At 41.3% G+C, this 26,921-nt stretch overlaps 1 protein-coding gene across 1 annotated transcript; it reads right to left on the reverse strand.

The window, feature by feature from the left end:
* Positions 1-318: 318 nt before the first annotated feature.
* retreg1 (reticulophagy regulator 1) lies at positions 319-25,905 on the reverse strand. The gene is made up of 9 exons (XM_071897402.2): positions 25,709-25,905; positions 23,335-23,441; positions 21,479-21,509; positions 5,023-5,140; positions 4,361-4,445; positions 3,083-3,205; positions 2,566-2,636; positions 1,721-1,844; positions 319-845 (listed from the first exon to the last, which is right to left on the reverse strand). Exons 1-9 carry the CDS (start codon positions 25,903-25,905, stop codon positions 319-321), a joined length of 1,383 nt encoding a protein of 460 aa, XP_071753503.2.
* Between the last annotated feature and the right edge of the window lie 1,016 nt (positions 25,906-26,921).

Consider the following 26,921-nt stretch of genomic DNA (forward strand, 5'->3'; position numbering starts at 1 on the left):
TGATAAAAGTTCAATTGAAAAGACAAATATAGACACAGCAATTGTTTTACCACTCCTCAACCAATCTACAAACTATCTGGCTAGGATGATTCTGACGTTACACCAACATCACTTCCACATTTCATAGACTGATCACTTCTCACATGGGTGTTGTTAGCTCTACAGGAAAAAGAAGAATGGAAACGCTGTTTTCTCACAACCCCAACAGTCCTCTCTGAACAGACCCCCCCTCCCCCATCTCCCCCCATCACCCCTCCACTTGTCCTCTGTAACCCGCTGCGTCTCCTCCTGCATCTCGCCCACCGTTCTCTTCCTCAATCAGTGGCGCCCGAGGAGTTTGGAGAGGAATCCGGCGGAGGGCGGCTTGCTGCTCTTGGCCTGAGCCTCCTCTTTGGCCTGGGCCTTCTCCTCTCCCAGCCCCAGCTCCCCTTCCAGTTGCTCCAGCTCCGACTGGTCCAGCAGCTCAAAGTCCTCCACCTCGCTGTCCGACTCCTCGGCCAGCTCCAGCGGCAGCAGCCTGGAGGATTCTGGGAGTCTCGACCGGCCCGGGTCTTCGTTTGCCGCGAAGCCGACGGCGGCTTCTATTCTCTCCTGGATGGCGGCTGTGACCGCCGCGGCGATGACGTCGCCCGCCATCTGGTTGACCAATTCGAGGGCCTTGTCGGCGGGTTGGTCTTTGTACGGAGGCCGTGTATGCTTGGATTTGATTGGCTGCTGTGGATGAGGGGGAGGCGTGGGGAGGCCGATGCTGAGGTCGTCATCGTCGTCGCCGTTGGTCGTTATGCCGTTGTCAAGTGAGGGGAATTCTGGGAGGCCGCCGGTAAATGCTTCTTCTCTGTCGAGGTCTGTGAGGTTGGAGAGAGAAAGTGAGCAGAAAGATTGGTGCAAGTTAATATTCAAACCCAGTGAACATTTGGTGGACAGGAAGTGGCCGAGTTCAACATCAACCCAAAACAAGCACAAACAGACCAGTGGAAACAGGGATGTTGTTGAATTTGTTGTATCTTCGACATTGAATGTAAACATGTAAAGTAGTAGCTGTGTTCGGTTGGGTGTGATTAAAAACAAATGAATGTGTAGTAATTTTGTACTTTGATTTATGTAGTGCTGATTGTGTGAAAATAAGCCCAACATTTTCACAATATATTACGGCACAGTTAAAATTCATATTAAAACAGCTTTAGAAATCTACGGACGCAGCTATGGATGACTACAAACGTTTCAACTTTCTTTTTGGCGCTATATTTATACGGGTTTTCAACATTGTTGCAGGCTGTCATATCACTATCCAACATCAAATTTTTTGCTGTAATGTGTTTGTCTGAGTTTCTGCATCTGTAGGTGTTTGTGAGAATTGGAAAACTGCATGTGAGTGTAGATTGTTATCCATCTTCAGTGTATCTTGAGTGCATTTGAAACAGCATTTCTAACAGTATACATGGAAAGTGAATCTAGATTATATTATGTGATATATAATTATTGGCCATTGGACAAAAGAGTGACGTGCAAAGCATAACATGTAGGTAAAATGTTGAAAATGTATATAATATTGTTGAGAATACTAAAAACAAACCCCCTTGGTGGTGTTAGTACATTGCTGTACCATGTTGCTCAATCAGGTGTGCTTCTTAGTTTCTGAGTCTCCCTGTCAGAAACCTACATGTTCGACTCAGACTTATGTGTGAGCATGTGTAGGAGGGTATGGAGCTGTCACACCTACCCTCTGAGTTCTCGGTCTGTGGCGTATGTCCTTCTGACAGGTTGAATGTGCCGTTGTCTGTCCACGTCACATCGGACACCTCTGTGTCAGATACAGACATTTCCTTACACGCTGTGGAGTCCAGCTGTTCGAGGGAAACGGATCGAGACGTTAGATGTAGTTTCCAAAATACAGAGAGAGCCGCTCTGGAGGCAGAAATAATCTCACTGGTGGAGTTAGTTTTCCGGAGCGCAAGTTAGCTAACTGGCAAACTTCAACAGCAAAGAAGAAACTCTGGTCGAAACCAACTACACCTCCCCTGCATAGCTGTTTTGATGTGTGCTAATAAGGTGCTAATCAAAACACAGCCAATCAGGAAAGGGAAAAGAGGTTAAATTACATCACCGATCAACAGGAAACTCTCTCCCGAGTCTGATGAGGTGTCACTCATGTAAATGCAACTTTGGGATCAATACAGCCAATCAACATTTTGTGAAATTTTTTGGAACTCCCTGCTCTTTTCATGAAACAGACTGACCAGCTGAATCCAGGTGAAATCTCTGATTCCATATTGATTTCACCTATTGAATTCACTTTATTTGTGGGTACAAGATGGATTTTCAAGCCTTGAGACTATTGAGACAGTACTAGGAGGCTAGTGTTGATATTTTGTACACTCAGTGGATTTAATCAGTCGCTGTATGTTTGGCTGGAAGGGCAACATTTACAAAGCATCCTTTGGCGTACAGTTCGGTAAAGGGCTTGATGCAGATGTGGATCATGCATATTGAATTTGAAGTGGTTTTCCCTGGACTCTGACTGTCAACAGAGGCATAATTAGATTGAGGGGAGATGAGATTCCCAACCTTGGGAAACATGGAAGAGAGGTCAGCCTCGATGCTCTCATTCTCAGCCTGAGCCTGGACGAGTCTCTTCTCTGAAATGAAGAAAACAGAGATGTTGATTTTGTTTTCTAGTCCAATACTGAATCTAATACATTTTAAGTGGTAGCTGTAGGTCTGGTTGGGTATGATATAAACAAATTAAGCAAGTATTTGACGGACGGCAATGCGCAGGAGGAGGCCAAGTTCAACATCAACCCTAACAAGGAAGTGATGTGTTTTATGTTCTGGTTTGTTTGGAATAAACAGAAGAAGAAGAACTGGGTAGTTAGCATGAGCAGTGATAGCCACCATGGCTGAACAGACAAAGAAAAGAGAAACTCAAAATGCATCAACAGAAAATCCAAGCTCCGCCCACACTGTTTGATTGACAGGTGATCTCTGGGAAGTGCAGTGCAGAAACACCACAGCAATAAGCGGTTAGCGCCAAAGATGAAGACATATTACATCTCATATATGTCACATATTTCTGATAAGTTACCGTGATTCTCTTTGATTTTCTGAAGGAACTCCCCGATGCCGAAGTCCAGCTTCTGCAGAACTGGCTCCAGCCACAACCCAAGATCATGAGATGAGATCAGAGGCCACAGGAAGATGCCCAGCACTGCAGAGCAAGGTCAGGAGAGAAAATAAGAGGGAAGTTATGGGATGTGTGTCCAGAAAAACCACTAACATGCATGTTAGTGGCTTATTGAGTTTACCAGTCCCTCCAGGAAATTGTGATTTTGCGATGGCAATAATTAACGCAAATTCACGAAATATTTGCGAGAGCTTGCAGTTTTGCAAAATTGACGCAACTTTTCCGCATGAAATGGCCAAATCAACAGACCACTTGTGATTTGGACCAATTTTCGCATTTTGTGTCGTGGTAACTTACGTCATCGCAGCGCGCATTCAGGTGGAAGATGAACAAAACTCACCTGCCAACAAAAATTACTGCCACATGTGTGTGTGTGTGTGTGAGAGTGTGTGTGAGAGAGAGAGAGAAAATATTTTTTTTCCTTTGCTTGCAATTTTTCCCAATTCCCACAATTTTACTGCAAAAAGAGCACATAAAACCCCGCAAATTGTATCACAATTTTTGAGAAAAGCCGCTGCAGAATCAAGCATTTTTGGCCGCAATAATCACAAAAAAAACTCTGTGAAATCCTGGTGGGACCGGTTTACCAACCATTTTTAGGCTGAGCTACAGTATCTTCATGATGTAATTTCATATCATACATCATAGGATGTTGGCATCAAACTGATAGGGTCTTGTAAGGGGGAAACACATACATTTCTACTTTTTTGAAAATATAATTGATTCTTGCTTAAGTTGGTGGTTGTTTGCCTGATGATCGCCTACTATAGATCACAGTTCTCCCACCTTATTATTTACCACTACATCACTGCTGCTGACCAAAAGGAAACTGCAAGAAAAACACTGAGGCAAATGTTTCCAAGGTTGCATAGCGGCACAGACAATTAGGGTTTTGTCATTTGGTTCCCATCATAACAAAACCAAACCAAAACCAAACTTGTCACTATTGACTGTGAGTTTTTCCATTAAAAGTGGCTGTTCAGGCACCGGGTAACAAATACACAAATGTTATACAACCATCATTCAGCAGTATTGGATGATATATTACGAAGTCTCTCATTTGTGGAGCCCAATGTGAAATTTCATTGTATGCAATTGTGGCACGCTAAGAGCATACAAAATCACTGTTCCTCGTTGTGATGAAAAGGTCTATTCGTGGAAGTTGTTCAGTCGACTCACCGAGAATATAAGAGATAACAATCCCTGGAATGTAGCGTCCTAAGACGGCAAAGAAGGTGCACAAACTGCAAACCAGCAAGCAAAACTAGAATGGAGAGAAAACAAAAAATGAAAATGACACAAAATAATCTGAGATTGATATAGTGCTTCTCCAGTGTCAATGTTTTAGAAAACAAGGCAATCTATACAGATCAGTGCTTTTCTCAATAACGTTCTCAATCCATGAATCAATCATTTTCACATGGTTCCCCTGGTTTTGGAAGTGGCCGTGTGTTTTATTGAATACAGATTTCATCTTATCCTCAACTCTGCATGTTTCCACACATTTGATAAGTTGATGCAAATGGTCAAATGGCATGAAATTGCATTTTAAGAATTTCCAAATTTTAAAACAATTTCCAAATTTTAAAACAAATCAGTACTGATACTTTTCGAAATTCTGAAAATGCAGTTGCGGATCATTTGACCATTTCTTGTCTCTACCAACTGAATGCATGAAACCATGTAAAATCGCCGTCTATGATGAAGTCTGTATGCTATGAAATGAATGGCCCAAATACCTCCAGAGAGCAAGACAACCACATGACTTCTCTGTTCAGTCGTGGTAAGTGAGTGAAGGGTTCAGTCAGTCAGTCTGGAGTCGTCGGCCGTCTCTGCCTCACCTTGCCGGGGTTTTGCTGTTTGAAAGACGACGTCTCCTGCAGGAAAAGTCTGAAGGAGTCGCTGAGCTGCGGTCCGATCCCAGACCTGCTCTGCTGGCCAGAGTCGATGATCTCCCAGCTACAGGAAAACAAACACAGAGGCATCATCAGTCAAGTTCAAAATGAGTCACAATGACAGTACGACCTCTTAAACCAATTACCAGGCTCCAGTTGAACTTTTATTGAACTGAAATAAATGACACAGCGCCAACCTCCCCACAGTCAAAATGCCAATGATTGTCTTTATTACAATTTCAAGATGGACAGCTCTTCTAATACCACCAAAATGCATTATTAAATAAATATTACAGAGATAGAGATATAAATATGGATATTATTTTTACCCTCTTCAATTGAAGAGGTTTGTTTGGAGGCTTGAAGGGTTAGGGTTAAAATATAAAAAAATAAGAAAATAAAAAATAAAAAACAGCAGATGAAATTGGTGGGAGTTGAGAGAATCTGAGAGTTGAGAGAAATGTCATCATCTAAGTCAAGGTTTAATCTATATCTATGAAACTGACCCGACACTTAAATTGGCAAGATCGTTATACAGACAGGTGGCAGATGGGCTAAAAGTGCCTTACATGCAAGGGCGCTGCTAGGAATTCTGGGCCACCTGATGAGGTATGAAACATGACCCCTGCCCTTTTGCGTCTAACTTAGTACAACATTACATCACCAATTTGAAGACCCCCCTCCAGCTTAGGGGTCCCCTGAAATTACCTCTACTTTAAACCCCGCTAGCAGCCCCCCTGCCTGCTTCACATAAAACAGCTGTAGAAGGCACATGTCTGGCCCGTGTGGAGTTCACGTGCAGCAAAGATATGAGTGTGGGAGGCAATTCAGGATAAGGGCAGACTCATAAATTAAAGGTGAGCACGAGATGAAAGTCATGCATTAACAAATGGTACAGCTGCTGGTCTCACACTGACAGTAAGGGGGCTCCAACATCTCCTCATTTGCATGATGGCATAGGTCAGGTGCTATCAATAGCACCGTGTACAAAATAAACTCTATGTGGGCTATGTGGAAAAAAGGTACACAACCCTGCTCACCGGGTATTTTTAGATGATTGGTAAACCAAATCTAAAGTCTATTTTGTACGTTTGTTGGCATAGGTGACATTTACATTTACAGGGGACACTGGGGACATGTCTCCATCACTTTTTGAAATGTCCCATTCTGTCCCCACCACTTTTTACACTTCTTTTAAGCGATGCAATCAGCCACAAATCGCCTCTCAGCGAATGCAAATTAACCCTCAGCAATATTTGTTGTTGGTTTCCGTCAAGAGATCTGCCACAGGTAATCTGTGGCTCTTTCAGATAGGCATTAAGACAACTCCAGCCAATAGGAATACCTTCTGGATTGAGAGCAACTGCCTGACCAGCCAATAGGAATACCTTCTGGATATATAGGAATAGGAATGGATTCAGGGCAAGACAAAGCAACTGCAGCTTTAGCTGGTTTGTGTGAGAAGGAAGTAACAGGAGCCACTGCAGTAACGCAGCAGAGCGAACCTGGTTAGAGACGCCAAAACTTTTCTATTTATTTTGCGTGGATGTGGATTCCTTAATGGCAAAAATGGCACAAATAAATGTATTCCTTAAAGTAAGAATTTTGACAATACAATTGTCTCTAACCTGGTGGGATGACAGGTTACCAAAACTTCAATAAATGTCCAATAAATAAGCTACTTTTGAGTCCATCTGACTTTTGTTTACAAGCCCTGGTTCACTTGTAATTGGGCAGTGTGAACCTAAACATGCAACAAAGGAAACAAAGAAAACAAACAGTAGGTGTGACAGTGGGAAGAGGGCCACAAAGGGGTTTGTCAGATTAAATGACAATGGCTAAATTTAAGTCCAAGTGAGGATGGAGACCACATGTCTTGTGAAAGCAGCTGTCCGGGACACTAGTGGTGTGAAATCACCATGGAGATCTGGTTACCGCGACAGCTAATCAGGTTCCCGCCAGTTAACAGAGCTGTGAGCTTCCAGTGTTTATTGAAAAGTGGCTGGTCTTGTTCCATAAGGGAGATTTAACATAGCGAAGAGGCAGCAGTCAAATAAATGATGGGAAACACGGTATCTTCATCAAAAGGGATGTGATTATTACATTTTAAAACTGTCTGTAGGTCTGTATGTGAACAGTTTTGTTCCGAAATGAGATATCCACCATTTGAGAAAATCAACTCTTACAAAATGAGTGATAGAAAAACATGAAAACAAATTACAGTATTTGTTAAAGGATAGTGGGTAACCTGAGTCCTTGACGTAATGATAACACTTTTCCAGATGATGATTAACTTCAACTGATGTATTTTTCCCCAAAATGCATCTCTAGTATCTCTAGAGCTCATCAGTTGTTGATTAGTCTGTAATTGCATTATGGCCACAAATGTGGCTTTTTTTGCAAAGCTGAAACCTTCCATATAAAGCCAAATAACTTTTTTTTTGTTGCCGGCATTCACCTGGTCAGTTTATTTCAGGGGAAGAGCAGAAAGAGCAATTTTTAAAAAATGTTTTGCATACACAGTCCATGAACTATCTGGCAAATGTAGGGATTTAGCTGATACCTGACTTATCCAGAGTGACTTACAATCAAACCAAATTTCAATTCCTAGATGGCGAACATCAAAGTAGCCATGTAATACATTGAGTGAGCCTCAGGTACTAAAGTGATTTGACCTCAGTGACCCCAGTACGGCGCTTTTAAACACCCACTGTGTTGACAGGTGAGCTTCAGGAACACAACATGGCTCTTAACAACTCTCCACCCATTTAATCTGCTGTTTTCAAAATGACAGGTGAGCAGGTCAGCCTTTACGAGCCGCTCGTAACAAAATCCCCCCATGTGACACTGGGATGACTGACAACTGTATCACCCTTTATAACTTCTTAGCCCACCATTTATGACTTTAGAGTGGACGGCAGGGTGGCCTGGTAGTGAGGGAGGCCGTCCTGTAACTGGAGGCCACAGGTTCAATTCCGGCCAAAGTGTCTATCAGCAGCCAGGTGTCCTGTCAAAATGTCCTTGAGTAAAACAACAAACCCCTACCTGTTCATTCCTTGTGAGTCACTCTGGATAAGAGTGCTAGCTAACATGTAATGAGTGTACCAGGTAGAGAACTGACTTTGACTGAAAAACTACGTTATTTACATTTCAGAAAAAGCTTCAATTTAATGTGGTTGTTTGTAACAGATTCCAAATTTATCCCTCTAGCTGGCAGCTCTTAAGGAAAAGTTTTGGCTTTCAAAGTGGCGCAAATTAGCGTTTGTTGGCAGACACTGTTAATGGAAATCCTGTTAAGCGATGCCCTTTTCCCAAGTTGACTCTCCCGCCCACACACAGCTGTTCAACTCCACATTCACCTTCATCGCACTGACTTGTAAACAGGACAGGAAACTATTTTGTCCACCAGCCACAGTGGTTCCAGCATCCCAAAATGCAAAAGCCACTTTCAATACCTTAGCAGAACAAGTGAATTATCTTACCAGTGTGGAATCATACTGGACGTGTATTGGGAATATCTGGTAAGCCTTTGCTTGTCGCACAACACTGTATTGTCTGCTAGAAGTGCTAACCAGCTGCTCAGCTAACGTCAGATAACGTTATTGTGATGCGCTTTTCTTTTCTCCTCACTAGAAGCACTGTAGGCAGCGCTTTTTCCACACAAAAAAGCGCTAAATGTGAACACAGCCTAAGTGTACCGGCCAAATGACCATTCAAGAATGTAGATTTGAATGGGAATGACTGTCCTATCAATTAAAAATCTATGAGACAAACTAAACCAGCCAAAGCCAAAGTTTACCATCATTATTGCTGATGGCTGGCATCCCACTCTGCTTGGCAAAGCTCCATCCCTATATTTCCCTCCTGAACCTGTTACCCTTCCTCCCCCAGACTCCCCCGCAACCCTACCCCCCCCCCCCCCCACCCCCATCAATCATCAGCTAGGTTGCTCGGAACAAGAGCAAGAGGCCAAGGGAAGCTACAGTATCTCACATACACCCACCCCTCCCTCCCACCAGACCCAAACACCCAGCGTTGTCTCACATAACCCTCGTGACGAAAGGTCAACTCGCTGCTCCCCTCTCGCCTTCCAGGCACATGCTTCCCTTGGAGACGGGTTTCCAGGGAAACTCGACGGACCGAACATGTGACGGCGTTAACGCAAGGCAATCGGTGAGGACCGGAAAGGATAAGAGTTTCTCCATTCCACGAAAGGCACACCTCTCCTTGGAAAGAGCTGTAAACATTCTTGGATAACAGACTGAAAGGTTTCTCCGAGTCCCAGATCGACTGGTATGTGGGACAGTGGTTTATTAAAGATGCTGCCTGGGTAAACCTCTTGGCACCACTGTTTCCCTTTGGAAAAATCAGGGAAGTTCCAGTGCGGAAAGAATCTCTTTTCTCATTAGATGTTTGCTTTGGACAACAGTTGCTCATATTAAGTGAAGGTTTGGTTCCAAAATTAGACATCCACCATTTGGAAAAAGTTACACCTACTCTTACAGAACTAGAAGGGCACTCAGAGAGCGCAGACCTCCGCCAAGGTTCGTGCTATTATTGCTTGTTCGTGAGTCAGATCCGGATCCGCTCCAAAATTTAATGGGTTCTTCCTTGGCCCATGCTACACCCTTCCACAAAGTTTCATGAAAATCGGGCCGTAATCCTGCTAACAAACAAACAAACGGCACCGAAAACATAACCTCCTTGGCGGAGGTAATGAGTTGGCTGACTGAATCCTTTATATTTTAGAGATACTAAATAATGAACTTCAGGTAATGATTTTTTTCAAAATTTTGAATTTTCAAATTTCTTCAAATTAAAACAGAGTTTTTACTGATGTATGTAAGACCATAGGAATAACACAAATTTTGCTTCAGGATGGATTTATTTTCCCTCTGTCTCTCTTACAGCCTCTGTCCTCGGGGATCTTCTACGAATTACGCCTAGCTAGTTTTTGGTGTCAAGTTTAATCCAGAAGCGTTTGCACGGCTTGTGAGAAATAACTGTTGACCTAATACACATAGGTTGCCAAGCCTGAAATTCTTCAATCCTACTGTCACATGCTGTATGTGCTCAAAGAGTCTTATAGTGACTATTTCAGAAGTTATTTGCATTGCAAGTGAACAGCACGGATGTTTTTGCTGCCATTCCTTGCATTGTTTGTTCCTGTCTGTATACCAATAAGAGTTTGGATACCAGGAAGAGATTATATCACATTTTATTACTCCAGATCAGTGTAGACCACCGCTCTTGCCTATCTATCTATCCATCCGTCTGTCCATCCATCTGTGCCTCCATTCATCCACCTGACGATTCTTTTTCACGGGAGTCTGGAGACTTCAGTCCTTGAATGTCCTAAGCCGATGGCCTCGTTGACAACAACCACACCAAACGACTAGAGGCAGGGAAAGGGGGGGGAGGGGAGGGGGGGGTTGCCATACAAGCAGCTGTTGGACAGCCATCGCATTTCATCCAATCAGTAATCTCTGAAACAACACAGGGAGCAGCGTGTCTGAGCTTCTAACAAGCCCAGTGATGGCGCTTTAAAAATAGAGCGAGACAAACAATGCAAGGAATGGCGTCAAAAACATCCAGGCTGTTCACTTGTGATTGGGGAGATGGTAAATATGTTTACCCTCCTGTCTGTGTGTCCATATGATACAGAAATCCGAACTCCCATGCAGCTAATACCTGTTTACGTTCTGTGTATGAGCAGCTTCACAGTGACAGCTGATATCAGTAAAGTAAGAAACCAAAGTCCTAGCTGATCTAGTTTACAGCTAAGTCTACTGCTTAGCAAAAGACCAGTCTACGTGCAAAAGCTCCAAGTGATAAGATGCCAATGTTATTTACGCAAATGGAGCATTACGCAATGATGTATACTGCTTTCCAAGAAGATTCATACCATGTTGTTGATGTTGATTTGTTTGGGTTGAAGCTGAGAGTTAATCGAGCCAAAAATCTGGCCATTTTGGTCAAATGTGTGAGCTAACTTCTTCAGACGGGGTAAAAAAAATGAGAAGAGGGTCAATCACTGATCAAACAATCAAAACACAAACAACAATGAAAAAGGATCGCATCCCATCTACTATAGATTTGTAACTGTTGTCAAAAGCAACAAAGAGACAGAGAAACAAGCCAGTCTTTTCTAGTTTGTTCAACAGAATGCACCCAGAGGTGCTGTCGTACCTCAGTCCTGCCCCGCGGTCGTCAGGAGACATCTCGAGAGCTTCGGGTACCTTAGGATGATTTGCCGATGCTACTAAAGGCAGCCTGATGGTGATGATGGTAGTTTTTTTTGAAGGAGGAAGCGAGAGATAACTAGAAGTGGTCCGTCCCAGCAGCAAAATCTCCAACACAAACTTAGGGTCAAGCCAAACTCAGGTTTTACGTACCACACGGTGCGAGAGCAGCTTGTGTTTATCTTCAATGAAGCCCGGGTTTGAGTATTTCAAGCAGGCTCGTCTAAAAATAACCTGGTCACACTACATTCCAACAGGCAGCCATCAGGAGGACAGAGGGACTGGGCGGGGGGGTTTGGGGGGTTTGGGGGCGTCAGAAACACTAGACCCCAAATATAACATGCAGCTAATTAGGGCTACACAATTAATCTAAAAAATAAAAAATCGCATATGAATCTCAAGAGGCTGCAATTATTTTATCAGAGTGATAGGTGCTCAAAATGAACTCCTAAACATGGTATTCTGGTGCTGAGCCCAATTTCTGGCTTATAAATTAAATTGCACATTGTAAAAAGAACTTTCACTGTATTCAAACAAAGCAAATCTTAAACAACAATGTCTTTTTTTTTTCTTTTTTTTTTATGTTTCTTGTTGGCTAAAAAATCATAAGTATTGAAACAGGCCAGTAACTGACTGATAAGATCAAGACAATGAAACTGAGAAAAAATACTACATTATCTTCATTCATTATCTGCTGTCTATACTGTCTACATTCTGTACCAGTATTGTATATAATCTAGATTATAGATTCACCATGAGCTGATTGTGAAATGACTATATATGTTCCTATAGATCGGCCAGCAGTCAAGAAATCCACTTTTATCCCTGAGTTTCTTGTGAAGTCAGTAATTGCTATTATGTTATTATATTATTTCATATCACTGTTAAAAATAAAGGAAAGGGAACCAATGTGGGAGGGCGGGGAGGGGGGATATTTATCCTCAAGGTGTGTGTGTGTGTGTGTGTGTGTGTGTCTCCTTGTACGTCGCAGCATCCCTGCTGTGATGTTGGTTGCTTACGTCATGTGCCTGCAATATGTCTCCCTCATCTTCTGCCAGTGATATTTCTCTTTGAGTACCAGGTTGTATCCGTTACTCTTTCTTCACAGCATGTTGACGGCCTATCAGGTGGACACGACTACACGCTTTCTTAGAAGTTGTGCAAACGTGATCTCTCAGGTGCTGCACCGGTTTGGTTGCTACACAGTTGGTCCATAGTCATATGGTAAACATAATGTTCTATAAACAAGACAATACAGTCATGTAGTGGTAAATAAAAAGGAGCGTAAACTATGGCCTCCAGTTAGTTTTCCTTTAAAAGACATTACCCTTATATGCCTTACATCAGTTTGTTACTAGTTACTATGATGTATAGTATGAATTTTATTTATAATAAACATTTATGTGAGCCAAAGCTGTGTAAATTGAGTTTAGATGGGTTCACCCTCCACTACATCTTTGATCAAGTTCTGTAATTGTTCACCGTACAATTTACAATTTCCCATTTGGCAGACACTTTTATCCAAAGCGACGTACATATGAGATTTTAATACAACACAAGCAAGGATCTAGTCAGGAGAGAACAACAAGAGTAAGTGCCATATTAACAAATATTTAAAAAATATATACGCTTGGCCAATCAGTTTGAACTTCACAACCATGCAAACAATTATTTAAAGCCTCTGAGTGTAGTTTGTCTAACTCTATAATAGGAAAGTGTGATTGTGAGCTGATAAAACAAAAAGCACAAGAAGATTTTTACACCATGACGCTGCCCTCCACTTATATTTTTAATCGGAATGACTTCATCACATCAGTTGACTGTGATGAAGCACTCATGGCCGGTTTGTTGGTTTGTTTTCCAACATCCAGCTGCTCCAATCAGAGTTCGCCTTCTTAGACACACCCCCCGCCCTCCCCTGTTTCGAGAGATTTAATTGGCTCAATGCCTTGATGTCACGCCTCTTTGGAATAATCAGTTCCGGCAGTGGGGAAAATAGCTGTGTCATCCTAGCTGCTATACAGATACACACACACACACTCCCTCTCTCCCTATTTCTTACTCTCACTATCTTACGCACGTACACACTCAGTCTCGTCTCTCTAACACACACATATACAACTAAACTCCCTCATACACACATACATAACTATTTGTATCTCTCACTCACACACACACACTCACACAAACTGCTCTCAGGTTTCACAACCTGCTAGTGTTTACTCAAAGCCGACACACCAAATAAACAAAACATACAGTGTCATGTTTGTCCATAACAAATAACTAAGTAGTAATAGTCGAAGATAATAATCACATCATATCTGTGTTTTCATGGATGTGGTTTGAACTAGTATATGAAGATATGTCACTTTCCAAAATCATATCTCCACCATTTGAAAAAAATGGACGCCTACTCTGAAAAATTGTAACCGGCGTGAAAGTGAAGCACATTATGGAGTTACAAGCTATGAAACGTCTTAAGATCTTTACTTGCAAAATTGATGTGGTTTGCAAGATACAATCGTCTGTGTTTTGGAGAAGTTGACTGATTCAAAATGGATATATAGCATGTTGAAATGAAAGCCTTTATATTTTATGGTATTTAACGGTACAAAATTCTCTTATTTAACTCATGTACTTTATCTGTGCTTTAAGGGATACCTTAACATTTGAACTTCTAGTCTGTTATTTTTAATCAGTCAGTTTTACAAAAAAATCTGGAATGGCTTTACGTTATCCAAAAAAAGACATGTTAGCGTTTCTCATTAAAACCAATGAGGACTGCTAGCCACAACTAGGTTGTTAGCTTGCAACTAGCATTACACATTTGTTTCCATTAGGAAATCTAACAGTGCTATCAATTTGCTTTATTCACATGGCGGACATATTTGATTTACATCATACTCGGGGTAGCAAACGCTACCCAGAAGACAACAAAGCAGATGGAAACAGAAGCAAACTCAACTTGTTAGACAAAAACTTAAAAATACCCGCCAAAATTTACTCAATATAGTGAAGAAATTAGCAGTGCTGGACGATGTTGATAGCTTTAGCTAATGTTAGCAGTCAGCTACTTCAAGTTGTTAATATTATTTATCTTCAAACCAGCTAGGTTGACAACCAGCAAGACATATTTAGAAATATGCCAAAATTAAGTTGTATTGGCTTATCCATAGTGGTGTTTCTTTGAAAGTCTAATTGTTTATTACTATAAGAGGGGCACTGAAGTGTGTGAAGACAAATGTTGTGTGTGTGTGTGGGAAGGGAAAGAGAGTAAGAAAAAAAGCAAAAGAGAAAGAAAGGGAGAGAGTTTGCTCATCCCTGTCTGCTGTGTGTGTGTGTGTGTGTGTGTGTGTGTGAGAGTGAGAGTGCATGAGCATTTGTGGATGTGTTTGCATATGATTGCTTGTGTATGTGTACAAGTGAGTGAGAGTGTTTGCACATGAGTACACGTGTGCGTGTATAGGCATTCATGTGCATATGTATTGGATGTGTGTGTGTGTTTGCACATGTAAGCGTGTGTGTGTGTGTTTGTGCATGTGTGGAGGGGAGGGAGAGAAAGATGTATAAAAAATGTTGGCTTTTATGAAAATTTTATTTTGTATCCTGCTTTGGCAATATTGTTTTTGATAAACAGCGATGTGAGCTAAGTTGTTGAATTGAGGAAGAAAGAGAGAGAGAGTTCACTCGGCCCTCTCTCTACCAGCAGGATTTTACCTGGTCTAGTTCTCATAAACGGCGAGCTGCAGGGATTTCGACCCTGGCATCCGACCTCATTGGAAAAATTCACAGAACAAAGACTGAGTTGTTTGCGGACATAAATCCATAAACAATGCAAAAAAAACAACAGCAGGCAGGTGTTGGACTCACAATACACATTTCTACACAGTGCATATCAGGTGAGTTCTGCCGGTCACCTCAGGACAGGTGATCGGAGAAGAATCCACAGGGTGTGAAGAGTCTGGAATTACAGGGAGAAGTAACACCAAGTATTTGTTGTTGTTGTTGTTGCACTTGTTTTTGTTGTGGACACCAGTCATCAGGACGGTCTGACCGCATTCACACTGCGAGCAACACGATCAACAAGTCATCGGAAATTCATTAATTTCCTATAGAGCTGAGCAAAGCTGACGTGTCGCATGTCATCCCCCTCTCTCTCCCAATCTTTCCTGTCTCTCTCTACTTTGAACTGTCTAATAAAGGCGAAAATACCCCCCCAAAAAGAGAGAACGACTGCATCAGTTGTTGGGGTCGATGGTAAACTCTGACCTATTTTGGTTTTTCTGCTTATTTTCGGTTAATGCTACCAAATTACCACTCGCCAGCTAGCTATGTTAACTCATCAAAACAATGTAACATTATGAAAGGCAACACCAAAGCCTTTTCAAAACTTTATAGCTACATAGATGCAATCGGAGCTTCTGGCCCCGTCCACAATCTGTCAGAGTAGAGTGACTCATCAGTGACTTTCATATGATTCAGGATGTTTCGGACGTCCTGTAGCCTACAGTGTAGTGCTGCAGCAGAGAGCAAAGGTACATACCATGCACTGGAAATGTGAGTTTGAATTCACAGTCTGACTCACAACCTTTGTCGCATGTCATCCCTTCTCGCTCCATTTTTTCCTGTTACTCTCTACTGTATGCTGTCTAATATAAAATAATTAGTGATAATCCGCAATAAACTAAATCTAAAATAAAATAAAGTAACTGATCTGACCTCAGCTTTACATCAATCACCTTCATGCCACATGTAGGGATTTAAATTGGTTTCCCTGATCCCAAACCAGCCCTTACCTTATACCCCCCCACCCAACACACACACACACACACACACCCTCCCTGTTGGTTCAGACGCCCCAGCTGTCAGCTTGCATTCTGGGTCGTGCGATAATCTCCCACAAGCCCTCGCCACGAGAGTTGCCCTGAGCCTGACTCACAATTACCCACAAGACACCTCTGACAGACAACGGCAGATGACAACAACACAATCCCACCCTGCTGGGGTGAGAGAGAGAGACAAAGATAAACAGAGACAGAGAGAGAGAGAGGGGGGGGGTGAAGAGAAAGAGAGGACAGATCAGACAGGAGAAAGATAGATATAGGTAGATATGCAGAGAAGCATGCAGATAGGTAGATAGATAGATATTAATGTAAGAATTATGTGAAAATTAGGTTCCTCCACCACAAATTGAATTCTGTGACAATAATACAAATTGGACACAAAAATTTCAGTTAAGTTTAGGCAAATAAAACAACTTTGGTTAATGTTACTTTCCACTGCGCTACTTCAATGTGGGACTACTTCCTGTTTATAGTCGTGCCTCCTTCACGTAACCATTTTGTGCTGGGAAAACAGAATTTTAACACTTTACCTGCCACCAACATATAATATGGTGTTGACAAGTGGTGTTCATTTCACGTATTTGTGTGAGATCCAGGTTTGAATAAGTAGGGAGTGGATCATACTGTAGAGCCCCTTTCACACTGGACAAAAAACCCACTAACACCCACTAACATCTGGCTTTTGTCTTCAGTGTGAAAGGGTACAATCGGCATTCCCGGGTCAAATGACTCTGCAGTAGTCACGGGTATTTATCGGCTCCAGCTCCGATCGGCAGTGATGGAAACATGACACCCGGGTGGACACGCTCATTTTCACCCCTTTTCCGGCGCGACGCTATGACACGCGTTGAAGTTCCGGACGTTGGCGCGTAAATAGCCAGGCAGGAACATTATTTATTGTTATTTATTTTATTTTTTTATATATATGGCTGTCGGAACTGACGTCCGGTAACTTACCAACTACACCTCTCGGCTGCTCCAAACATCAGACCATGTGCGTCCATGAAGAAAACGTGAGTAGCTTGTTCTTAGGGGATTAAGCCCTCACTACCATCGTAATATCACTGCTGCATGGATCCTGCATAATTCCAACCAGGGAAGTGTTGTTAGAGTAAATATCCGACCGCGAGGTCCGACACCCAGCTTCCTCCGTTGCACCCGGTCCGACGATGTCATTCTACGTAATAATTAGCCATGTGCTTCTGTTTGTTTGAGAAACGAGGGGAGAAAATTCGGAATAATGGGCCGTCGTAACAATGGCATGGCACCGTTCAGTCGGCGTTGAGTTTGAAAGAGAGACTGAAGTAAAAGATATAAAAAAGTAACCACCGTAACATTGTCACTGGCCTCCATGCTGCTTTCTACTGTTTGCTAAGACCTGTTTTCTGGCGCGTTCGTGACGTTGAACGTTACGTGACACACCAGAAAAAAAAACAGAAAGGCAAACTCGTGTTGACTCGAGTCAATCGCCTATTTTTAGCGGGTTTGCCCGCGTTTAAAAACCTGCATATACGCGCTAATTTTGGTGTAAAACGGGTATTGGTGAACCTAACCGTTTACATTTAGAAGTTTTTATCCAGTGAGCAGGTAAGGGCTCAGTGTTTTGCTCAAGGACACGCTGACAGGATGCACAGCTATTAATGGACACAATGTGGCTGCCAAGGCAATCAACTGTGACCTTTCCATTACAGAACAGTCGTAATAATAATAATTATAATAATAAATTTCTTTGACAAATGCATGTCCATGAATGTATCACATTATTTCTTTAGAAACAAAAGCTCCTTCCCCGTGTAAAAACTTTGATTTGATCAACATTTGATCACATGTTCCACTTCCATTCAGCCTTTCTAATCCCATACATTATAATTATCCTCAGATGGAAACCCAGCCTGAGGTATCTGTGTCTGCATGCCCCCAGCCTCTCTGGACCGGCCCTGACTTGTGATTCTCCTGTCAGTTATATAACACAGATGTATTGTATCCACGCTGGCGCCCACAAATCCTTGTCACCTCCGTTGAACCCCCACCTGGGCAGCGACACCGGCAGCAGCATCAAGTAACAGATCGCCACCTTTCCAAATGAGGGCGGGAGGCCAGGCGGGCAAACTGAGGGCCGGTAGCAACCCGCACGACCCCCTCACCCCCACCCTCATCCTCACCCTCACCCCCCAGCCGCCTACAGTAATCTCTGGACTTACAGAGGAACTGGCGGCTCGAAGGGAAACCAGTCCGGGTCAGCCAAATGGGTCAGGAATTCCCCAGTATGGATGGTACGCACACAAGTTAGCAAGGGTGGAAGCAACAAAGTATATTTACTCTCGTTGCTGTAATTGAGTCGCTTTTTTTAAGTATTCTTTTGAAGTCTAGTTTTAGCAGGAGTTTTGTGCCCTCTGCCATCACTGCCCCCAGCAACCTATAATGGACTTATGCTCTTGTGATCTATGCTCTCGTTTCCTGTGTCCCCCCTCTGTGGGGCTTTCTTTGTTTTTGTGACTGGCTCTGTGCCTCCCTCTCTGTATTTGCTGGATGTTGTTTTCAACTTTTGCCTGTGTACAGGCTGTGGAAACAAATTTCCTCTAAGAGGACAATAAAGAATCTATCTATCTGTCATTGATTTTTTTTATGTTTTCTTAAAGAGCAAGTCAACACTAAATCATAGGGCAGAAAATCATTGTTCTACTGCTCTCTATAGGTTGAAACTGTAAAGCATGTTGCACCCCAATTATTGATGTCAACAGGTCTATTGTATCAGCTGTCAAAAAGGCAAAATACCTGATTAGACATCAGTGATTAAGGTGTGGCCAGAAGTGCAACATGCTTAAAAGTTTCAACCCACAGAGAGCAGTGCAACAATGATTTTAAATTGCATCCATTGCAGAGTACAAATTTTGTAGGCATTGCAACATAAACTGGACAAGTTACAGGTGATAAGTGAAAGGAAACATGGTAATGAAAGTCAGTGAATGTCATTACATCCAAACCCATGGCTTTGGCCTGTTTCGATTTAGAGTTCAATTTACACTAATGTGTTCAACTAAAACAACCTAATTGGAACTCTGTCCTCTCATCCTTTTTGCATTGCATGGGAAAGATCACATTTTATTCCATTCCTTTTTTTTTTTTTTAAGTAACTGGATAACTTTTACGAGTACATTATAAATTAACTACATTTCACTTTTTAGGTAGATTTTGTATTTCTACCTGACTACAATTTCAGCAAATTAACAATACTTCTGCTTGATAGTTCATAATCTTTCCATGCCTGCAATTTAGTTAGTGACTCTAGTGTTTTGATCTTGTATCACCCTATAATCAATGTGTTCACTCTGCAAGCAGCTAGCAGAAGCATGTAGGTCAGCTGACTGGTGTCACATTTTTATGACTTTGAAAATGTCAAAGTTGATGCTTGAGGTTAAACTAAAACAATAAATGCGCAGGTTCTAACATCAAGCTAAGATATATTGTGTGATGTTTAAGGCTATATGGTGGATTCTGAACGTCCATATTGTCACCTGAACAAAGCTTCTCTATCAAACTGAATGAAGACGAGGCTCCACCAAGTGGTAAAAGTTGACATTTGGAGGTTTGGAAAGCTCTAAGTGAAAAACCCACCGCTCTCACCCAGTAAGAGAAAGTATCCTGGTGTGTAACTCCAGGCAGATCACACAAGAAACATCGTCCACACTCATAAAATCCTGTGTAGGCTTACTTCATTTCCAAAATTTGCCATTTTTCATTCATGTTATAGACACAAAAGATTAAAAACAACTCACATAATACAGACTTTTCAGTACTTAGGCCATCCTGCAGACTTTTTTAGGATGGTTTATATGTTCTGCATGGATAAAAGAATTGAAGGAAAATCTGGAAATTTTCTTTAACCAACATTTTGAAAGCTCCTGGCATGAATCTGTCATAGACTCCTGTAGACAAGTTATCCACGAGATTATTATTGAAAAGTAACTCTAAAAAAAACTGAATCATCTTACTGAGAACCAGTTGTTTACAAGCCATTGCAGTCTGCCTCTACATTAAATTAAATCAAATCAGAAGTGATTAAGGGATTGCTGAAATTAATTAGTATGTCAGAAACAAGTATTGACATGATGAAAAAATGCAAAACACACTTGGCTATGCACACATCTATCCATCCAACTATTAAACATTTTCTACACTATGTGTGGAGGATGAAATCTTTTTGGAGCTTTGTCAAGATCACAAATATAGCGCTGTACGCGGTATACATGTACACGCTTGTGTATCACAGTATCTGATTCTGCAACATACTACATTGAGACCAGCCACGCATTGCATGCCACAGTCTCAGTGATTGGATATTAGTGTTGGGATTGGATTAGTTAGCCATGTGTGATCCATCAGCTCTACAGATCTGTAACACATGATACTGGAAACCATCCAGTGGAGACTCAGAGACGAGACCTTGTACACTCTGACTGTAAAAAGAATCTGTGCGTCTGGTTTGGGTCATCACACATTTCTGTTGCTTTTCAACACAACATACTGTATGTCAGCAGTGCATTATTCAAATTACAGAAACCATTTTAGGTCACAAGTATGTATCAGATTGCAGTTTTAGCTATACATACAATTCTTGGAGGTAGAAATAATCTCATTGGTTGAGGTAAACTTAGGTGGGCGGAGCCAAATAACCAGTTTTTCTGGCTAAGTAACACTAGACTGAAGCCCTGTGTAAAAGGCAAGAAGAGAGGAGGAAGTTAATATTATGAAGCCTAGTGCTCTAAACTAACTGAGAAAATACGATCTAGTCATACTAAGTTATGAAGGTTAGCTAGTTAGCTAGCTGACCTCCCAAGTTCAAGCTAGACATATTAGCCTATAGCTATCTAGGTACGCTAGTTAGCTAGCTGCTGACCTTCCACCATCATGAATGCCAAGGTCATGAATGAATTAAGAACAAAGTCATTGCCATTTATATTTTTTATTTATATTTTTATACATCTTTTATATTATATTTGTATTTTTGAGTTCCTTCTTTACCATTCAAGTTTGCCACTTAGCTAACTCATGCTATGAAAAAGTTCTTTGGCCGTTCCGCTCATTGAGGTTAAACTCAACCAATCAGATTGTTTCTGCCTCCGAGAAATATTTATAGAGCTCCAATCTGCAAGAATGTATTTGAGAACACGTGTGTTTCCTTTGAATGTCTAAGTGTGTCTACAAGGTATAAGAGGTAACGTGAGGAGTCTGACCCTGTTACCCATATATATATATATATATATATATAATTATATATACACAGTATAAACACACACATGCACTTCAAGATCCTACCTTCCAGTCATGCTGCGCCATAAGTGAGCTCCTGTGGAAAAGAGGAAATCTATTATTCATCATCATTAAGTACTAGATGGTTACATACAGCTGGAAAATGCATCATCTTAAGTGTAAAGTGGCTAATGCAACATGGACATTTTACCTCAGGAGAGGGGAGACCAACATTTTGGATTTTAGTTGGTTATTTTTCTTCATAGGACAACATTGTGCAACATTGTGGAGGAAAAGTTGAAACATTTTTTTTGTTTTTCATTTTGACAGCTACCGACAGGCTTGCATCTGAGAGTGTCCTATGGCTTCAGTGGTCCAAGTTCAAGTTATATTTTACATGTAAAGCTGCACCAGGCAAGATTTTTGTAAAAAGACATCTTATTGGACTAAACCACAAAGTGGGGCTGCAACAGAGAAGAGCGTCCCATCCTCAATAACTGAGACGCTGTAGATGACAACTACTGATGGCAAATCCACAAAGATGCAAGCTGCAGCTGCTTTGCATTCTGGTCTCTCTCCTGCTCCTGTGGGTGGAGAAACTGGTCTCTCTCCTTTTCTACGATGGATTTCTCCCTGTATGATTGTTGAACGTCTCTCGGTGCAAAATGGCGGCTCTAGAAAGAAGCCCTCGCTCTTTGATTCTGAGGGACTGACACCAAAACCTGACGTTTACCGCTGATGTTTTAGATCCCTGAAACATTTTCTGATATCAAACTCCATTGTAGCTGCTGGAAATATCTGGAGATGACGTCACCTCGTCTATGATTGGCCAGTTATCCATGAAGAAGAAGAGAAATACACCAAACAATAAAATGGACCCAGAAATCCAAGATACATCACCGATAGCCCTTTTACAGTGTTAGGATGTTTTATGATGGGCTTTTCCTTTAACTGACGCTCTTATCCAGAGTGAGCATCCCCCTCCTGTTAGCATAAAGGACAGTGGCTGATTATCAAAACCAAGAACGCCAAGTCGTTACTTGTGTCCTTGTGGAGAATGTTCTTCCCAAGTTGTCTTGGCGAGAACGATCTTCTCATCAAAGTAAGCACAGAGAAGCTTCCTTGCAATTTGAGATGGACTGTGTGCTTCACATCGCGCGCTTGATTAATTAAGACACGCCTGTTAATTTTCCCAGCTGTTAACCGGCTCTGTCCTGTAGACTACAGCGCTGCTTGCCGTTGTCGCAATGAATCTTGGGGCTTTCAATTCATTCTCGTCGGTCAAGTCACCATCCGGTGCATCCTCGATATTTTGAGGTTGGCAAGGAAACTTCCGGGATTTCTATCCGTCCTCCATCCTGTTGTTCTTTTGTTTTGGAATCGTACTTTGGCAGTTAGATATTACGTAAAACGCGTCACGGAGGACACAAGAACGCACAACAATGCGTATTGATCATCAGCCAGTGTCTTGCCTCATCCTTACGGCTCATACACCGACTCAGCCGCTCCACCGGGCTAACGAGGCGTCATTAGGCTGAGATAATCCCAAACCCTGATCTGGAATCAGAGCCAGCAGTTTGGACAAAGGGCTTAGCTGCTGCTATTGTTGTTGAACTCTAGCTCACACTAGAACTTAACTCTGCTAGGGTTGACCTTAGCTCACCCGCCATGGATACTAAAGGTATCTCTTTGCCTTATGGTATACTAATAGTAACTAAAGATATGCTTTATCTTTCATAGATGCAGCCAATGCAGGTGTACAATTGCGAGACGAGCTACGCAGAAGTTGAACAATGGATTTGATTTTTGATTTGGATTCGATATCACACCACAAACGCAGGGACGGAAACAGATGCATCGTCCTACTCCCATCCCCAAGACTTTATTAGCATGGAGGACAAATGAAAGCTGTGGATTGTTACCTGTGGATCTGGACAGAGCGATGTCTCTGGCGGTCAGAGTGACGACCAGCAGAGCCAGCAGGGCGGCCAGCAGACTGTACGCCCGAAAGGAGCTGAAGGCCACAAACCTGCAGGGACACAAAACCACACCTCACATCTGTGCAGCTTTTCACCACTCACTGCATATTTCATGTTGTGGTCGCATGTTACTAACTATGGCAGGGTTTGGCTGATATGGCTTTTTGAAGGCCAATATTTGTGCCAATTTTCAGTAGAAATTTGGAAATTGTCATTCTGGAAATTCCCAAACAGTAAAAAGTCAGAAGTATTCAGTGTTTCCCCCATAATTTTATTCTTGCCAGGGAGGAAAAGCCTCTGAAACAGCATGTAGACCATGGGACACTAAAACTCTCCATTGAAACCCAGACTAATAGTCCAACTACTAATATCACCACTACTACTACTACAACAGCATCAAATACTACTACTACTACTACTGTAGCTGAAATATTTGATGCTACTTCAGGTAACATGATAAACCAGGAAGACCAACAATCTCTGCCACTTTCCTCTATGTGTTCAGGAAAAATAATCTCAATTCCAAAATGCTATGTGTCCATTTTGGGAAAACAAATCCTTCCCTGAGCTTCATCATCCAGTATCTCTATAGGATCCAGTCAGTAAAAGTGTCCTTTTGTCAACAGAGGACTTATCTAGCACTTTTTCCTCAAGTGGTGGATATCTTATTTTGGATTAACAATTGGTGCATGTGTTGTGGCTCTGACCCTTGACCTCCTAACTATTGGTTGCTTGTAATACTGATCTAGGCACTCAAGCTTATTCTGTTGTTCTGACCCCACTGTGAGTTTCTCGGGCTAAGCGACCCAGCTCAGTGTTTATATTGTAAATGTGGCCGAACCAACAGACTAGACCTGTTTACAGCCAGTTAGTGAGCGGACCAGAGCCTGTTGTAGAGGAATGCATTAAACAGCTGCTGACCCAAATACAGGAGCTTATACTATTTACCTTAAAGCCTGGGTCGGTCCGACTGACAGCAGGTTTACCTTAACCCACCTAAAACCAGTTCACCACCTTTTTTACACTGATATTAATCAGTGTAAATTCATAGTAAACATCATAAGACGTACTATCAAACTGATGCAAATATACAAGGACAGGGTCTTCTAAGTTAATAAAAGCATATATTAATGTTTAGGTTTTTTTTCTGAATGATTTTGTTGATACTGGTAGTTGTGATCGCGGACTGGAGGTCGAAGTTTACCCATCATTTTATTTACCACTTTTATTTACCACTTTACCACTTTTATTTACTTGATTACTTATATTTACCAGTATTATTATTCTCTGATCATGAATGCTATATTAGACTAATTGTTTCTTGATGTTGATGAAACAGAATCAAGAGGTCCAGACCATTTTGCTTGAGGAATATTGTATGAAGGAACAGATCCAAAATTATTTTAATTAACAGATTACAAAGACCCATCATATGTTTAGAAACTTCTGCCCTTATAATGAGATGATTATTAGAGAGTGGTACTAATCCTATAATAGGATTAATGTTAGAAGGATATGACACAAATATCACAGCAAAAAATTAAAATGCCATAAATTACAGTAAAGTCATAATAATCTCTGTTGAATACCACAGATACACTATAGGATCATTATAGGAATATTTTTGTGATTTTTTTCGATATTATAGGAATATTATAGTGACACCATAGCAGTTAAAAGCACCATTAAGTATGATAGGGTCACTATAAACTCAATATTGAGTACTGCACACACTATAAATCCCTATAGGAATATTATAGTGATTTTTCATTATTATAGGAATATAAGAATATTATAGTGACACCATAGAGGATAAAAATGCAAGTGAAAGTACAATAAGGTCACTCTAAACTCACTATTGAGTAGGCTACCAGTGACACACCATAGGTCCCTATATGAGTATTATAGTGATACCATAGGAGGTAAAAAATACCATAAACTAGGATAAGGTCACTATAAACCCATTGTAAGTCCCAATAGCAATATTATAGGAATATTATTAAGTGATTTTTCAATATTGGAAAACCATTGGAGATTTTAAAAACAAAAACAAAAGTACAATATTGATCATTGTAAACTCTATTGGGAACCACAGACACACTATATGTCCTTTTTATTATAGTGATGCCATAGGAGATAATAAAAAAAATATCATAGCAACTCAGTATTTAGCACCACAGACACACTGTAAGTCATTATAGGAATATTATCTTGATTTTTGGGGGTCAGTAACATCATATTATCATTATAATTATTATTTACAGGAGCTCAGGCTTATTGAGATGTGACTCCAGTATCCCTGCGTCATGATGCTTACCAGAACACTGTATTGGCTGCAGCGAACAGGGCTGAAGTCCTGCACGGTCTCTTCCAGTTGATAAGGCTGGGGATGCGACACTGCTCCAGGCTTCCCATCATCCCCGGCGGCTTCGCCCCGCGGTCTGCCCGGCTCACCGGCCCCGGCAGCCCGGCAGCAGCCTGCCCGCCGTCGGTTCCTGCGTCCCGGCTATCCATGGAAAAAACGACCGGGGGGCCCTCCGCTCTGCCGCTCCAGACTCCAGTGTCAAGTTCGCCGGGATATGCAATACCACTTCCTGTTCGGCTTTTCAAAATAAAAGCCCGAATAGCGTAATCACCAGTTTTAACATGAGATGAGACTTTAATAACTTTAAAATGATGCAGCAGCAAATGGTAATAAGAAAAATAGAATATAAATAGGACTAGAGCAACTGGAAGGCTATTTAAACATAATGAAACCTACAATTTCAAAATTAAAATGTGTTAAGTGAAACTACAAGAATGAAAAATATGAAATGTATGCAGGGTGTGCAGAATAGCAGCAGACCATAAAGAAATAAATGAAAAGTAGGCATGATAAGAAGGTATACAAAAAATATGAAATGTTTTCAGTATGTAAATCAAAGAAAAATGTTACAAATATCAAAATATATATATACAGTAGGCCTATATATATATATATATATATATATATATATCAAATGAGAAAAATATGAAGAAAAACAAATTTCCACAGAATATGCAAAACGTGTCATATTTACATGACCAGCATTCACACAAACAGAAAAAAATGTCAAACTCTTCACTTTTTTTCAACTTCCAAACCCTGCATGTATAAATAGACTTCACTTTTGGGCACAAATTAGAACAATGACTAATGATTGATGAGATATTAATGTTAGTAAATGTGATAAATGATTAGATGTAGGTCACCAAACTATCAGATGAATATCCTGATGTGATTATGTTCAGTTTGGCTTCCAAATAAATTTCTGGTGATTTTTGCTTGATCTTTACTTTCTATAAAAAAATACAAAGTCAAATTTGGACTCGCTTAGGCCAAGAAATGGAGACTGCCACACCTAGTCATGCCCAATTAACACTCATGAAAATAAACCATATACTTAAGGAGGAATTTGTAATAAATGAAAATACAGTTGTCCTTTATGCCATACTGCTTTTATTTTGAAGACAAAATCGCCAAACTTCCTGTCTCATCCTGTCTAACTCTG

Source organism: Centroberyx gerrardi, chromosome 13 (assembly GCF_048128805.1).
Source record: "Centroberyx gerrardi isolate f3 chromosome 13, fCenGer3.hap1.cur.20231027, whole genome shotgun sequence".
NCBI classification, from domain to species: domain Eukaryota; kingdom Metazoa; phylum Chordata; class Actinopteri; order Beryciformes; family Berycidae; genus Centroberyx; species Centroberyx gerrardi.

What these genes read in the sequence shown, in the direction of transcription:
- retreg1 (XM_071897402.2), bottom strand. Translation starts at nt 25,905, where the DNA reads ATGGATAGCCGGGACGCAGGAACCGACGGCGGGCAGGCTGCTGCCGGG. An exon ending in TCTCTTCCATGTTTCCCAAG is followed by an intron (nt 1,845 to 2,565) that starts GTTGGGAATCTC and finishes TCCCTCGAACAG; the next exon opens with CTGGACTCCACAGCGTGTAA. An exon ending in ACAGACCGAGAACTCAGAGG is followed by an intron (nt 846 to 1,720) that starts GTAGGTGTGACA and finishes CCAACCTCACAG; the next exon opens with ACCTCGACAGAGAAGAAGCA.